Here is a 17,153-nt window from a genome sequence, read left to right on the forward strand (position 1 = left end):
ACAGGGATGTATTAAAACATGGAGGAATGAAGAACTGGTTGAAGGCAGTGACACAGAGAAGGAACTTGGGCCCTCACTCACTCTGTTCTTTGTTGCCTCAGTTTCCCCATCCATAATATGAGGGAATGGATGAAATTATTTCTAGATTCTTTGCTCTCTAAAGATGGCCATAAAGAAGATTCTAGATACTGCAGAATTACCCTGAAATGTTCTGATCTTTCTTAAAGCTCTTTCAGAAAGCACCTTCGACCTTTTTATTGATAGGATAATTTCCCTTTGACCAGACCTATCATGTGAAAATACAATTCAGTCAGTTAAGAACATTAAAGATTGATTATTCCTTTTATAAAGAGATGCATTTCTTTACCAAAAAATTATTTTAAACAGTAAGATGTCACGATGCATTTAAAACAATTCATTTTACAAGCAACCTATTCATCCCCAGCTCCTCTGGAGCACGCAAAAGGAAGAACATTTGTGGAGGTGAAAATTCAGTGAGACATTAAATCCCAGCATCACTCTTCACTTGCTAATTTGTGAGCTACTATTTCACTTCATTTAAGTTTCTGCTCAGGACTTCCCTGGTGGCACAGTGGTTAAGAATCTGCCTGCCAGTGCACGGGACATGGGTTCGAGTCCTGGTCCGGGAAGATCCCACATGCCATGGAGCAACTAAGCCCGTGCACCACAACTCCTGAGCCTGCGCTCTACAGCCCACAAGCCACAACTACTGAGCCCGCGTGCCACAACTACTGAAGCCCGCATGCCTAGAGTCCGTGCTCCACAACAAGAGAAGCCACCGTGATTAGAAGACCGTGCGTAGCCACGAAGACCCAACGCAGCCAAAGATAAATAAATAAATTTATAAAAAAAAGAAATAAGGGCTTCCCTGGTGGCGCAGTGGTTGAGAGTCTGCCTGCCCATACAGGTTCGTGCCCCGGTCCGGGAAGATCCCACATGCCGCGGAGCGGCTGGGCCCATGAGCCATGGCCACTGAGCCTGTGCGTCCAGAGCCTGTGCTCCGCAATGGGAGAGGCCACAACAGTGAGAGGCCCGCGTACTGCAAAACAAAAAAAAGAAAGAAAAATAAGGTTCTGCTCAAAGGTGACTTCCTCAGGGAAGTCCTGTCTAAAAATAGTTCCCCTGTCAGTCTCTATCCTCTTATCCCATGTTATTTTTTTCATAACATTGTCACTACCGGACACATTATTGTATGTTTGTCTGTTTCCACCACTGGAATGTGAGATCTGTAAAGACAGAGATTCTAGTATTCATGTTATAGCCCTAGTGCCTAGAACAGTACCTGGCATATAGGAGATGTTCCATAAATATTTGTTAAATGGATGAATGGATGAATGAATCTCACCCCGTTGCAACCTGTAAGAAACTTGATGTTGAATCCAGAAAAACCTCCACGATTCTTATCTGGTTATCTCTAGGGTCCAAGGACTACCAGCTGGTTACGTGGTCACGGGATCAGACCTTGAGAATGTGGCGGGTGGATTCCCAGATGCAGAGGGTATGTATTCAATGATGCTATGGAGGAATGTTAACTGGAAACACCAGAAACTTAAGATAGAAGATTTGGTAGTTGAAGAAGTTAGAGCATACGTAATGGACATGTAATACGTACTTGCTGGTTGGCCGAGTGGCTTGTGTATGCTACACTGAGGCTTTGAGGTATTCAAGAGCCCACTTCAGTATTCAGCACTTGAAGGCTGCAAAGCCTCTGAATGTCTTTTTTTCCACTTGTCCTGGTCTAAGGTAGTGTGGGTTAGCATACTGAGCAAGTGGCTTGGGGGCTTCATTTCTTTCTCTTATAAATGGGCTAGAAAATCTGCCCTGGCACTAGGCAGTGTTCAGAGTTCTCCACGTTCATCAACACCTGTTAAGTGAAGCCCTTTCCAGTTTTTGCCCCGTAGGTTGTATCTGTTCTTGTATGAAGCACAGTGGTCCCTGTGTGAACTGCTTTCGTGGCCCTTGCTTTGCTCTGCCCCGTCACGGGGTTCTGTCTTCTCATCCGGTGGCTAAATTCCTTGAAGGTGGGATCGCTGTCTCACTTGTATTGCATCCCATACAGCACTCTGTACAGAGTGGATAGAAAATGCTGGGTCAGATTTGCTCCACTGCTTAGTACCAAGTCATTCATGAGCAATTTTGGTCAAATATCATCACCTTATTGCCTTTTAAATCTGTTTTCTCCAAAAAGTACCATTTGCTCCAAATGCTTTGAGGTTATGATATTTTTGCTCTTGGGTTGGCTGAATAACTCCATCAAGGCTGGAGTTTAAAAGGTTTTCTGAGATTTGCGTAAACTATGAACAGGATAAAACATTTTCCAGGGTAGACTAATAGAGTCTGTTACCCTGTGTATTTAACCAGGGAGAATTGGTGATGGGCAAAACTCATTTTGATTGTATCTGTTTGGGGCTGACATCTCTCTCCTTTGTGATTCCCATTTTTAAGTCAGAACTCAACCAAACACGACAGTCCTTTCCACTGACTTCTCTAGACCTAGATCTCCTCCCCTCTGTTGCAGCTTTGTGCAAATGACATCTTAGATGGTGTTGATGAGTTCATTGAGAGCATTGCTCTTCTGCCGGAACCAGAGAAGACCCTTCACACTCAGGATACGGATCACCAGCACAACTCCAGCCACGGGGAGGAAGAAGGTAATTGGTCACACTGATGTTTTAGGTGCGGTGCCCCTCTCTGCATCTCCGAGTTGTGGCAGATACCCCAGAACTGTTCTCTGAATCCATTTCAGAAATCTTTTCCAACAAGTTACCCTCTCTCTCCTGCTAGTCTTAAAGGAAGACCCCCCAAGCAGTCTCCTGGAAGAGAAGAAATCAGAGCAGCTGGGCCTGCCTCAGACTCTGCAGCAGGAGTTCTCCCTGATCAACGTGCAGATCCGCAATGTGAACGTGGAGGTGCTCGGGCTTAGCGAACGGTCTCTCGCTTGCGGTTGGCGGTTGGTGGGTGAAGGGACTGTTTCAGCCATGATTTAGGCTAGCAACATAGCTTTGCTGCTCTAACAGGGAAGCCTTCTGTGCTTGCTTTTTTTGTTTTCTAGGTTATCTAAGGACATAGATATTTTACAAATGCAGATTATTTTCCCTTACCCTATTATTTTCTCATAAGATGAACCAAGGGATAAACTGATGCTCAAATAAAATCTCCTTAGATGCTCTGACACCTCATTTTACTCTATGTGAAGATGCTCAGCTCCTGGAAAGTTTACTGTTTTGTCGGGGGTTACTGGCAAAGTTAATGGCAGGGCTGAGTTTGGAAGCCAGCCTCCTGACTCTCCAAGACTCTTAGTACTTTGCTGTACAATCTTGCCTTGTAAGCTGGTCATTTCCTTAGAGATTTAGACGCATGTTAAGAAGGTGACCAAGTCTCTTTGTTCATTTAACACACGGAGAGATTTACTCTTTTCCTTTTGGGCAGGTATTGAAATTCTGTGCTTCAGGGAATTGAGTCTGTGAAGGAGTTTTAAAACTTGATTAGTTTTTCTTTTGCCCAGATTCAATTAACAGTAGGCCTGGATCTGTGCACTTACATAATTGTCTCATTTGGCCTTTAAAACAGCTCTGCAATAAGTGGTTTTATCCCCACTCTACAGATGAGGAAACAGAGACACTACAAAATGAAATAACTTGTCCAAGGTCAACAGCTATTTGAATCCGAGTCTCCAGATTTCCCATATGTGTGGCTCTTTTTGCCATCCTCCAGCTGCTGTCTCTAGTTGGCAGCACAAGAAATCAAAAGTGATAAAGGATTCCTTGATTAATTGGTTATCTAGATCAGCTCAGTTTATATTCCCTTTGTCCCAGTTGAGAATAGTTTGGATATAAGTGATCTAGTCTAAGAAGGAGATCTTGATTCCTTTCCCAGGACTGCTTTTTAAAAATCACTGGGGGGGGGTGCTTCCCTGGTGGCGCAGTGGTTGAGAGTCCGCCTGCCGATGCAGGGGACACGGGTTCATGCCCCGGTCCGGGAGGATCCCGCATGCCGCGGAGTGGCTGGGCCCGTGAGCCATGGCCGCTGAGCCTGCGCGTCCGGAGCCTGTGCTCCGCAACGGGAGAGACCACAACAGTGAGAGGCCCGCGTACCGCAAAAAAAAAAAGAAAAAAAAAATTACTGAGAGGGACTTCCCTGGTGATCCACTTCCACTCTAGGGGGCGCGGGTTCGATCCCTGGTTGGAGAACTAAGATCCCATATGCTGCGTGGCATGGCCAAATAAAAAAGTAAAATAAAAATTACTGAGCTATAATTCACGTACCACAAAATTCACCCTTTTAAAGTTTATAGGGACTTCCCTGGTGGTCCAGTGGTTGAGACTTCGCCTTCCAGTGCAGGGGGTATGGGTTCAATCCTTGTTGGGGAGCTAAGATCCCACATGCCTTGAGGCCAAAAAACCAAAACATAAAACAGAAGCAGTATTGTAACAAATTCAATAAAGACTTTAAAAATGGTCCACATCAAAAAAAAATCTTAAAAAAATAAAGTGTACAATTTAGTGGTTCTTAGTACATTCACAAAGCCATGCAGCCATCACCAGTGCTACTTCCAGAGCGTTTGCATCATCTCCAAAGAAACCCTACATCCCCTAGCAGCCTCTCCCCATTTCCTCTCTCCCCAGCCCCTGGCAGCCCCCATCTCCTTTAGAGAGGAGGATTTTCCCAGGAGTATTTTTTTTTTTGACATCTTTATTGGAGTATAACTGCTTTACATTGTTGTGTTAGTTGCTGCTGTATAACAAAGTGAATCAGCTATATGTATACATATATCCCCATATCCCCTCCCTCTTGTGTCTCCCTCCCACCCTCCCTATCCCAACCCGCTAGGTGGTCACAAAGCACCGAGCTGATCTCTCTGTGCCATGTGGCTGCTTCCCACTAGCTAGCTATTTTACATTTGGTAGTGTATATATTTCATTGCCACTCTCTCACCTAGTCCCAGCTTACCCTTCCCCCTCCCCGTGTCCTCAAGTCCATTCTCTATGTCTGTGTCTTTATTCCTGTCCTGCCCCTAGGTTCTTCATAACCATTTTTTTTTTAGATTCTATATATATGTGTTAGCATACAGTAGCTAACACATGTTAGCATACATTTCTCTTTCTGACTTACTTCACTCTGTATGACAGACTCTAGGTCCATCCACCTCACTACAAATAACTCAGTTTCGTTTCTTTTTATGGCTCAGTAATATTCCATTGTGTATATATTCCACATCTTCTTTATCCATTCATCTGTCGAAGGACACTAGGTTGCTTCCATGTCCTGGCTATTGTAAACAGTGCTGCAATGAACATTGTGGTACATGTCACTTTTTGAATTATGGTTTTATCAAAGTACATGCCCAGTAGTGAGATTGCTGGGTCATATGGTAGTTCTATTTTAGATTTTTGAGGAACCTCCATACTGTTCTCCGTAGTGGCTGTATCAATTTACATTCCCACCAACAGTGCAGGAGGTTACCCTTTTCTCCATACCCTCTCCAGCATTTATTGTTTGTAGATTTTTGATGATGGCCATTCTGACCGGTGTGAGATGATATCTCATTATAGTTTTGATTTGCATTTCTCTAATGATTAGTGATGTTGAGCATCCTTTCACATGTTTGTTGGCAGTCTGTATATCTTCTTTGGAGAAATGTCTATTTAGGTCTTCTGCCCATTTTTGGATTGGGTTGTTCGTTTTTTTGATATTGAGCTGCATGAGTTGTGTGTATATTTCGGAGATTAATCCTTTGTCAGTTGCTTCGTTTGCAAATATTTTCTCCCATTCTGACGTTTGTCTTTTCGTTCTGTTATTGGTTTCCTTTGCTGTGCAAAAGCTTTTAAGTTTCATTAGGTCCTATTTGTTTATTTTTGTTTTTATTTCCATTTCTCTAGGAGGTAGGTCAAAAAGGATCTTGCTGTGATTTATGTCATAGAGTGTTCTGCCTATGTTTTCTTCTAAGAGTTTTATAGTGTCTGGCCTTACATTTAGGTCTTTAATCCATTTTGAGTTTATTTTTGTGTATGGTGTTAGGGAGTGTTCTAATATCATTCTTTTACATGTAGCTGTCCAGTTTTCCCAGCACCATTTATTGAAGAGGCTGTCTTTTCTCCACTGTATATTCTTGCCTCCTTTATCAAAGATAAGGTAACCATATGTGTGTGGGTTTATCTCTGGGCTTTCTATCCTGTTCCATTGATCTATATTTCTGTTTTTGTGCCAGTACCATACTGTCTTGATTACTGTAGCTTTGTAGTATAGTCTGAAGTCAGGGAGCCTGATTCCTCCAGCTCCGTTTTTCTTTCTCAAGATTGCTTTGGCTGTTCGGGGTCTTTTGTGTTTCCATACAAATTGTGCAATTTTTTGTTCTAGTTCTGTGAAAAATGCCATTGGTAGTTTGTTAGGGATTGCATTGAATCTGTAGATGGCTTTGGGCAGTATAGTCATTTTCACAATGTTGATTCTTCCAGTCCAAGAACATGGTATATCTCTCCATCTGTTTGTATCATCTTTAATTTCTTTCATCAGTGTCTTATAGTTTTCTGCATACAGGTCTTTTTTCTCCTTAGGTAGGTTTATTCCTAGGTCCCAGGAGTACTTTTAACTTGAGTCAGGTTTTTAACATCTTCCTGCTTTATTTTCCCATCTCAAAATAAATATAACAAGTTTCAGCCTATCTCACAGCTTTGGGATGAAGCTTTTTTAAGTAAAAACACTTTGAATTTATTAAATCGGTGCTAAAATTAAAAATCCGTTTTGAAAATGAGTTGTCCACATCTTCCAAATCCATCTTTGGAGACTCTCTCTCACTCCGTTACCAGGAACCTAGAGCATTCAGTTACCTTATTTAAACCTGTTTGCATCTGAAGACCCTTTGCAGTTCCTCTCCAAAGCAGCTATTGATTTGTCCCCTGCAGATGGACGCAGCAGACAGGAGCTGCACAGTGTCTGTGCACTGCAGCAACCACCGCGTCAAGATGCTGGTGAAGTTCCCTGCGCAGTACCCGAACCATGCGGCCCCTTCTTTCCAGTTCATTAACCCCACCACCATCACATCCACTATGAAAGCGAAGCTGCTCAAGGTGGGCATCTGTGTTCACAAGTTCTCCTTGATGTCAGAAGTGGAGAGCACTGCTCGTGTGCATCAGTGTCTGAGTCGAGCAGTGAAGTTGAGTGAAAAAACCAATCGATAAGATTTGGACTTCATGTGTCCTTCCACCTAGCAGGGTTAACAACTGTATTCTTTTTGTGTAGAAAACATAGAGCGCTGGTTCTTAATCTCTTTGGGTCATGGACCGCCCCCTTCTAAAGTCTAATGAAAAACACACACCCTTCCACAGAAAAATTTGCACAGATATCGCATATAACTTCAGAAATATTGCATATAAATCATAGGCAATTATGTAATTGCATATAATCTGCTCACAGATCTCATTAAAGCTATGTGTTAATCCCAGGTTAATACAATACAATCTCATTTATTTGGAAACTATAGGTAAAATGTATTCTGAAGCTAAAAGATACTTTCTAATCAGAAAAAATGTATGTAAGGTCATTTAAAAAATTCTGTTCCATAAAAGGAGATGTTGTTACTTAGAGTGAGGCTGGCTGGCTGGACAGGTGAGGTGTGTGATAGGACAGCGGTGCCTGAATGGAGGGGTACAGCCTGGCATCTCGTCTTTACCCTTACAGGTTCAGAAACTTGATTTGTCAGTTCACGCAGAGCTAATCAGGTGGAATCCTCATAAAAAAGCCCCATGAGCTGAGATACGTCTTTTTCGGTCTGAGCAGCATCACATGTGAAATAGCAGAAATATCCTGACAGCAGCAAGTTGACCTGAATGCTATTCATTTTTTGCCTAGTTTGTGTTATATACACTTGATTGTTCTATCTTCTTGGGGTATGATAGGTAACCAAGAAATTGTTCAAGCTTTGTAAGGGTCTGTGAAATGCTAATTACTCAGATTTTGTGGTACTTGACATTTTGTCCTTGGAGTCTGAACATTTCGTTGCCTTGTTTGGACATACAAAAAATACAGATTTTTCTATTGGTATAAAAATGATAGGATAAGCAAGTGTTTTAAAGGTCTAATTCAGTGCTGTCCAATAGAAATGTGATGCAGACTACATGTAATTTTCAATTTTCTAGTAGCCATACTAATAAAAAAAAAGCAGGTAAATTAATTTCAATAATATTTTAATTTAATCCAGTATATCCAAAGTATTATCATATCAACATGTAAGCAGTATAGGGCTTCCCTGGTGGCGCAGTGGTTGAGAGTCCGCCTGCCGATGCAGGGGACACGGGTTCGTGTCCCGGTCCGGGAAGATCCCACATGCCACAGAGCGGCTGGGCCCGTGAGCCATGGCCGCTGAGCCTGTGCGTCCGGAGCCTGTGCTCCGCAACGGGAGAGGCCACAACAGTGAGAGGCCCATGTACCACAAAAAAAAAAAAAAAAAATTAATAAACATGTAAGCAGTATAAAAATGATTGCGATAGCTTACATTCTTTTTTTTTTTTTCTTTTTGGTACTAAGTCTTCAACTTTCGGTGTGAATTTTATGCTTACAGCAGATCGCAATCCAGACTAGCCACACTTCATGTGCTTTATAGCCCGGTAATGACTTCCATGTTAGACAGCCCAGGTCCAAGTTACATGCCTATCTTCAGTATGTATATGTCAGTTTATATCGATAGCATGTGCTTTAAAATGTTAAGCTCCATATATATATGTGTATAAAATATATATGTTATTAAAGTATAGTTGATTTACAGTGTTGTGCCCCAATCTCTGCTGTACAGCAAAGTGACTCAGTTATACACATATATACATTCTTTTTTTAATATTCTTTTCCATTATGGTTTATTCCAGGAGATTGGATATAGTTCCCTGTGCTATACAGTAGGACCTTGTTGTTTATCCATTCTAAATGAAATAGTTTACATGTACCAACCCCAAGTTCCCAGGCCATCTGTCTCCCTTCCCCCTCCCCCTTGGCAACCCCAAGTCTGTTCTCTATGTCTGTGAGTCTGTTTCTGTTTTGTAGATAGATTCATTTGTGCCATATTTTAGATTCCACATATAAGTGATATCATATGGTATTTGTCTTTCTCTTTCTGACTTACTTCAATTAGTATGATAATTTCTAGTTGCATCCATGTTGCTGCAAATGGCATTATTTTGTTCTTTTTTTATGGCTGAGTAGTGTTCCATTGTATGTATGTACCACATCTTCTTTATCAATTTATTTGTCAATGGACATTTAGGTTGTTTGCATGTTTTGGCTATTGTGAATAGTGCTGCTATGAACATAGGGGTGCATGTATCTTTTTGAATTACAGTTTTGTCCAGGTATATTAGGCTTTATATTTTTAAAGGACCCCCCCCCAAAAAAGGTACATTTTAATTTTCACTGAAGTGAAATCTGTTCCCCCTGGCATGTATGTATCACATGGAACAGTTTTCAGTCCAGACTGGAGGATATCACTCTAAGTGATGCTGAGATTTCTCATGGAGGAGGGTGGGGTCGGGGGAGAGCAAAGGAGTAGAATTCACTATAAAGGAAGAATGGTGGTTCTAATCGTGCTGTCTCAGAGCCAGTGCATGTGCCTGCCATGGCAAAGGAAAGGGCTTCTGGAAGAGGATTCACAAATGAATCTTCTCTCTGAGCCTCTCGGGGAGGGGGAAGGTGGTGTGTTGTGTTGGCAGCCTCAGACACAGCCACGCTCCGGTGCCCCAGCATCGTCGCTGCTTCCGATGCTTCACACAATAAAAAAGAATCAGGAGAAAGAATGTTGCTCTTCTTGACTGCGTTTTGTGCCTTTTCCAGATCCTGAAAGACACTTCCCTGCAAAAAGTGAAACGCAACCAGAGCTGTTTGGAGCCCTGCCTGCGCCAGCTCGTCTCCTGCCTTGAGTCTTTTGTGGTGGGATACTTGTTACCAACCTATGCTTTGGGGTTTCGTTTCCTTTCCTCCTCCCTAAAATCCTGGGCTCCCTGATCTTGGAATAATGTGTCCTGTTTTGTAATTTGGCTTGAAGACAGATTGTGGGTTTTAGTCTCTTGATTTTAAAATTTCAGAACCAAGAAGACAGCGCTTCCAGCAATCCCTTTGCGCTCCCGAACTCTGTCACGCCACCCCTACCGACATTTGCCCGGGTGACCACCGCCTATGGGTCCTACCAGGATGCCAATATTCCCTTTCCCAGGACCTCGGGGGCCAGATTCTGCGGGGCAGGTTGGTCTCTTGATTCTCTGATTCTAGATTGAGAGAGAGAGAAGCTAAGAATGTCTGTATAAAAATTTCCATCAGAAAATGTTTCTTTGTTTTTATTTCCTGAGAACTCAAAAGATTTCTGTCATAGTGTTATCTGATGCCGAATTGGCATCTGGGGACATACCCTAAGAATGTTCACCAGATGTACAGACTTAACTTGTTTCATTCTGATGAGTGTGAATTTGAGTCTTGACTCAACCTATTGAAAATACACATAGGAAATATAAAGTACCTGTGAAGACTTTTTCCAAACCACATATATCCCATCTCTCTTGAATCCTGGAGATTCTTATCTTTGTTTTTATTAAGTACGGCTGCCGTTGTGAGCCTCTGTAGCTTAGGATACTATGTCTTATCCTTCAGGTATATTGAGGTAGACAAAAGATTGACCAGTGCTTTCTTAGGATTTCCCATGACCAGCTCATTGACCTTGATGTGCACGTGTGATGTCTCCTTTGACAGGGTACCTGGTGTATTTCACAAGGCCCATGACGATGCACCGAGCAGTGTCTCCGACTGAGCCTACTCCGAGGTGAGTCTGGGAGATGCAGGTGTAAGCTACATCCATGGGCCAGAAATAGGCAGACATCTGGGAATTTGTCTTTGGACAATTTGTGTCAGTTATCAGTAAACACTCATTATAAGATTTACTCCTGGGCTTCCCTGGTGGCGCAGTGGTTGAGAGCCCACCTGCAGATGCAGGGGACACGGGTTCATGCCCTGGTCCGGGAAGATCCCACATGCCGTGGAGCAGCTGGGCCCGTGGGCCATGACCGCTGAGCCTGCGCGTCCGGAGCCTGTGCCCCACAATGGGAGAGGCCACAACATTGAGAGGCCTGCATACTGCAAAAAAAAAAAAAGATTTATTCCCAAAAGATCATGGTTCATTGAATTTCACCCAAGCTGAGATTTCTACTGTAAAGTTACTACTAGAAGGAGTTGCTTGATAAAAACTGTTGTCAAAACAGGGCAAATTCTTTTTTAATGTGCTTTTGCCCTATTGCTAAAGTATTATCTGAATATTAAATAAAACTATAAAAATAGCAAGAGATAATCTATAGTCCTGTAACACTAATAGGCCACTTCTAACATTACCACACACATGTAGTGTATGTGCAGCCACCCCTAGAGTCAATTTTAGAACCTTTTCATTATCCCAAAAAGAAACTTTGAATCCCTTAAGGGTCACCCCAGTCCCTAAGTCCCCCATTCCTCCAGCCCTGGGCAAACACTGATGTACTTTCTGTCTATAAATTTGCCTATTCTGGACAGTTCATATAAATGGAATTATATGTGTGTTCTTTTGTAACTGACATCTTTCACTTAGTATATTTTCAAGGATCATACATGTTGTAGCATGTATCAGTACTTCATTTCTTCTTATTAACAAATAATATTCCATCACATGTATATACCATGTTTTATTTATTCATACATCGGTCATTGGACATTGGGACTGTTTCCACTTTTTGGCCATTATGAATAATGCTGCTATGAACATTCTGTGCAAATTTTGTGTGGATATATATATTTTCATTTTTCTTGGATATATACCTAGGAACTGAATGACTGGATCATATTATAAATTTTTTTCTTAATTAATACACTTTATCTTTTAGAGCAATTTTAGGTTCATAGCAAAACTGAGTGCAGAGTACATATACCCCTGTCCCCACACCTTTACAACCTTCCCCATATTAGTGGTTTTTTAAACTTAAATATTATGCTGTAGACTTCTGGTTCTGCAGTGTGATGACCAGGATAACTTGGAAACCCTCCTGCTACAAACACCTGGTTATATTGTATATGATATAATTAGCATACTTAATAATGAATAGCTAAGCTAACAAAAAAGAAAGGACATTGCACCAAGTTCATGAGCAGGTGCTACGGCTGTCCTGGGAGTTTGCCAGTTTCTGCAGTAACCCAGGCAGATGAGAACTTGGCCCTACAAGAAGTGGGAGTTAAATGCCAGAGAACGCCCTACATTACACTAGATTCCTTATTTGAAAGGCTGGACTAGAAAACAATCACCTACTTTTTATTTATTTTATGTTTTTGGCTGAGTTGGGTCTTTGTTGCTGCATGCAGGCTTCTAGTTGCGGCGAGCGGGGGCTACTCTTCATTGTGGTGCGTGGGCTTCTCACTGCGGTGGCTTCTCTTGTTGTGGAGCACGGGCTGTAGGTGCGCAAGCTTCAGTAGTTTTGGCACACGGGCTCAGTAGTTGTGGCACATGGGCTCAGTAGTTGTGGCTTGTGGGCTCTAGAGCGCAGGCTCAGTAGTTGTGGCGCACGGGCTTAGTTGCTCCACGGCATGTGGGATCTTCCCAGAGCAGGGCTCGAACCTGTGTCCCCTGCATTGGCAGGCAGATTCTTAGCCACTGCGCCACCAGGGAAGCCCCCAATCACCTACTCTTAAAAGGAAACAACAGATATTTGTATCTGGACTTTGGGTCAGTGGGAAAATGTTCCTATTAGAACATTTTTCATACTAACAGTATTGTATTGAGGTATAATTTAGGGTACACAAATGTGAAGTCTGTACCTTGATGATCAGCACCCAGATCAGGATACAGAGCCTTGTCCTCACTCCCAAAAGTTCCCTGGTCCCTTTACCCAGAGGAAATGATTCTTCTGCTTCCATCATTGAAGTTTAGTTTGCCTGTGCTTGAACTTCATCTAAATAGAATCATCCAGCATGTACTATTTTATGTCTGGCTTATTGTGCTCAACTTAACATTTTTGAAATTGATCCATGTGGTTGCATGTATCAGTAGTTCCATGGTATGAAAATAATATAATTTGCTTATTCATACTCCTGTTGATGGACATTTGGATTATTTCCAGTTTTTATTTTATTATATGTAGACCTACACATACAAGTCTTTTTTTGTTTTTTAATTTCATACAAATCTTTTTATGGACATGTGTATTAATTTCTCTACCCAAGGAGTAGAATCCGTGGGTCATAGGATACGTGCGTGTTTAATTTTATTAGAATTGCCAAAAAGTCTGTCCCCGTGGTTATGCCATGTTATACTCTTCCAGCAACGTTTCAGAGTTCTGGCTGCTCCACATCCTCTCCAAAACTTGGTGTTTTTAGTCTTTTCAGCTTTAGCCATTGTGGTGGGTGTATAGTATTATCTCATTGTGCTTTAATTTGTGCTTCCATGGTGATGACTAATGATGGTGAACAGCTTTTGTGTGCTAATTGACCACTTGGATATCTTCTTTTGTGATTTGCCTGTTCTAGTATTTTGTCCAGTTGTTTTTAGACTGTGTTTCTTATTATCTGTTTGTGGTAGTTCTTTATCAATACTTATTGCAAATCCTTTGCTGGGTGTTTGTATTGATTTTCTCCTAATCTATGGCTTATCTTTGTCCCTCTTTAATGATTTTCAATTTTCAGCAGTTTTTAATTTTGATGCAGTTCAGTTTATCACTTTTTAAGTGTTAGGGTTAGTGCTTCTGGGTCCTGTCTAAAAAAAATCTCTGCCTGTCCCAAGGTCATATAAATATTCTGTTTCTCCTAAAAATTTATAGATGTAAATTCCTTATCTAAGGTCTGTAATTAATCTCAAAGTAATTTTTGTGTATGATGTGAGGTAGGGGTCAAAATTTTTTTTTTCAGTAGAGATATATAGTTGTTATATATATAGCACCATTTATGGAAAAGATTTTGCTCTTGTTGAATTTGCATTGATACCTTTGTTGAAAATCAATTGACTGTATGTTTTGGATCTATTTCTGGACTCTATTTTTTTCTTTGGTTTATTGGTCTCTCCTTATGCCAAACTACACTGTTAATGTAGGTTTATATAGTAAGTCTTCAAATCTGGTAATGTTAAGTCCTCTAACTTTATTATTCTCATTCAGGATTGTGTTGGCTACTCTAGATCTTTTGCATTTCTGTAAAAATAGAAATCAGCTTACTGGTTCCTACAGAAAAAAGCCTGCTCATATTTTGATTGGAGTTGTGTTGATTCTATAGATCAACTTGGAGAAAATTGGCACCTTAACAATCTGGAATCTTCTAGTCTATTAACACAGTGTATTTCTCTATTGTTTTGAGTCTTTAATTTCTCTCAGCAATATTTTATATTTTCCATGCACATTTTTTCTTTAAATGTGTTCCTAGGTATTGCATGTGTTTGTTTGCTTTTTGTGGTACGCGGGCCTCTCACTGTTGTGGCCTCTCCCGGTGCGGAGCACAGGCTCCGGACGCGCAGGCTCAGCGGCCATGGCTCATGGTCCCAGCCGCTCCGCGGCATGTGGGATCTTCCCGGACTGGGGCACGAGCCCATGTCCCCTGCATTGGCAGGCGGACTCTCAACCACTGCGCCACCAGGGAAGCCCGGTATTGCATGTGTTTTGATGCTATCGTAAATGCAATTTTATTATTTTCTAAATGTTTGTTTTTAATATATAGAAGTACAGTAGATTATTGTAGATTGACCTTGTATCTAAATTCACTTATTAGTTTAAGTAATTTATAGACTCCTTGAATTTTCTATGTATATAGTCATAGAAACATTCTCCGCTTCTGCAGATAAAGCATTTTTCAGTTCTAAAAGTGCTCTTTGATTCCTTTTTGGAGTTTCCATTTTTTCCCCATTTTATCCAACTTTTTCTCCTGATTTCATCAAGCGCTAAGAATGGCATCACTTAGAACTATGGAAAGATCCAAGCCAGTACAGTTAATTGTGCCTTTTCAACCACAGATCTCTGTCAGCTTTGTCTGCCTATCATACTGGCTTGATTGCGCCCATGAAGATCCGCACAGAGGCCCCTGGGAACCTCCGTTTGTACAGCGGGAGCCCCACGCGCAGTGAGAAGGAGCAGGTCTCCATCAGCTCCTTCTACTACAAGGAGCGGGTAAGCGGCCGATCCACGGCCTTTGATTCTTATCCCTTCCCCAGATTCTTGTCCTTGGCCTCCTTGCCTGCCATGCACAACAGCTAAATTAGTGATCCCCCTGTGGTCTTTCCCTTTCATACTTAGTGTGTTAGAGAAAGACCATTGCTTTGTTCCTTTCGGTTGGTTTTTAACTACTGTAAATTGTATAGGAGGGGGAGGGGTGGTTGGTTGTTATAATCTGTACTCTTCCCTCCCCTTTAACCCTGTCCTGTGATCCCCATACATGAAGTCGATTCCCATCCTCTCAGATAGAATCACGTAGCTTCAGGTCTTCCTGGGTATTCTGATGTTTGTCAGCAAATTAAGGGATGCTTCAGAAGGCTTGAGATCCTGATATATTTGGAACTTCATAGTTGTGGGAAGTTTTCAAGTTGACCTCTAAGAGGTTTTATACTTCTACTAAGTCTGCACCGAAGTACCCATTTGAATGGACCGGTTTATACAAAAATCGCCTGAAACTGTCCTGTTCCTGGGTTCTTAAGGAACTCATCGTCCCTAAAGTAGCTATTATGCTGTCAGAAGCCTTTGGTGATGACAATGTAGAGAATATGGCAGAGCGTGGGAATGATTCTGAGAACTTTCTGTGTTATCAGGTTGAGTCTGGCTTAAACTGTCTTTTAACTGACATGATGTATTAACTGGTTACCACTGAGCTACTCACAAACTCAGTCCTTAGGAATTCTTTGTTGCTCTCTCCCACTAATTGAGAAATGATGGATTGACTATAATTAAAATTTGTTTTTTTGTTAAAAATTGAATTATTTAAAATAAAACCCCAATTTCCAGCAAGTGTTAGAGGTGTCTTCACTTTGATTGCAGTGTAGTGTCTAACCTTCCTGGTTTGCATGATGTTGGCTGTCGCTGACTTTGTCAAGTCTTAGGGTCGTATGTGACAAATGAGTGGCAGGAACTGATGCTTGAGACACGACCAGTCTTCGGCAAAACCTTCAGTCAAATGGGGAAAATGATTTTTTTGTTGCCTTTCTGGCCAGCTCCATAGTCCCTTTCTTTGCATCTCTGACGGAGTTCTCCACCCCACCGCTGCCTCCCCCCACCCCGCCCTGTCCTGCACCTGTCACAGAACTTCTTAGAACACTTTTATCTTCCCAAGTCCTTTACATTCAAAAAAATTTTTTTTTCTTTTTCTGCAAGCTAGTGGGTAACTGGTGAGAAGCTTTGATAAACTGGTTGGAACTAAGGCATTTTATTATTGATATAGTAGCTAAACAAACTCAAGGTTGAATAAATGTGGGAATTTTCTTTAGCACCAGGGCCAGGTTGAGGAGACCTTTTAGTCAAAGAGGCAGTTCTGAATTCCCCTTTGCATCATGCCCCGTGCTTCTCGTGCTTGGGTTCAGATTGGGCAGCATAGCTGGGACTTGCACTTTTGACCCTGTGATAGTGTGTACAGGTCGTGTTTCATCAAAATAACTCCAGTTTCAAGAAGGAGCCTCTCCTAATGCAGAAGCATTTGTAAGGCCTACATTTTTTTTTTTTTTTTTTTTTTGCGGTACGCGGGCCCCTCACTGTTGTGGCCTCTCCCGTTGCAGGGCACAGGCTCTGGACGCGCAGGCTCAGCGGCCATGGCCCACAGGCCTAGCCGCTCCGCGGCATGTGGGATCTTCCTGGACCAGGGCACAAACCCATGTCCCCTGCATCGGCAGGCGGACTCTCAACCACTGCGCCACCAGGGAAGCCCTACTACATTTATAATTTTGATGGTCTGGACTCTCTTTTACGACAAACACACTGTAATCATGAAGAGGGAACAAAGGCACATAGATAATTAGCTCTTATCAGACAGGATATGCTGGGGTGTGGAGGAAGGATTGTGATATTTCACTTTGGGGTGATTCCCAGTGTGCTGCTTCTTCCCAGAAAACAGGCCATTGTAGTCCCCTAGAATGACATAGTAAGTGGTCTCTGAATTGTATTTCAGACAGTGAGTGAATA

At 42.0% G+C, this 17,153-nt stretch overlaps 1 protein-coding gene across 2 annotated transcripts in view; it reads left to right on the top strand.

Moving 5' to 3' along the window:
* WDR59 (WD repeat domain 59) overlaps positions 1-17,153 on the top strand; it is a gene marked incomplete at its 5' end in the record, with an annotated part of 88,776 nt that overhangs the window by 44,395 nt on the left and 27,228 nt on the right. For both annotated transcript variants that reach the window (XM_079722954.1, XM_079722955.1), the window contains 8 exons: positions 1,440-1,519; positions 2,540-2,672; positions 2,806-2,930; positions 6,924-7,088; positions 9,838-9,933; positions 10,089-10,245; positions 10,747-10,816; positions 15,005-15,158. In XM_079722954.1, the coding sequence (XP_079579080.1) occupies positions 1,440-1,519; positions 2,540-2,672; positions 2,806-2,930; positions 6,924-7,088; positions 9,838-9,933; positions 10,089-10,245; positions 10,747-10,816; positions 15,005-15,158 (980 nt within the window). The remainder of the gene's footprint in view (positions 1-1,439; positions 1,520-2,539; positions 2,673-2,805; positions 2,931-6,923; positions 7,089-9,837; positions 9,934-10,088; positions 10,246-10,746; positions 10,817-15,004; positions 15,159-17,153) is intronic.

Source organism: Hyperoodon ampullatus (genome assembly GCF_949752795.1).
Source record: "Hyperoodon ampullatus genome assembly, chromosome: 18".
Taxonomy (NCBI): domain Eukaryota; kingdom Metazoa; phylum Chordata; class Mammalia; order Artiodactyla; family Ziphiidae; genus Hyperoodon; species Hyperoodon ampullatus.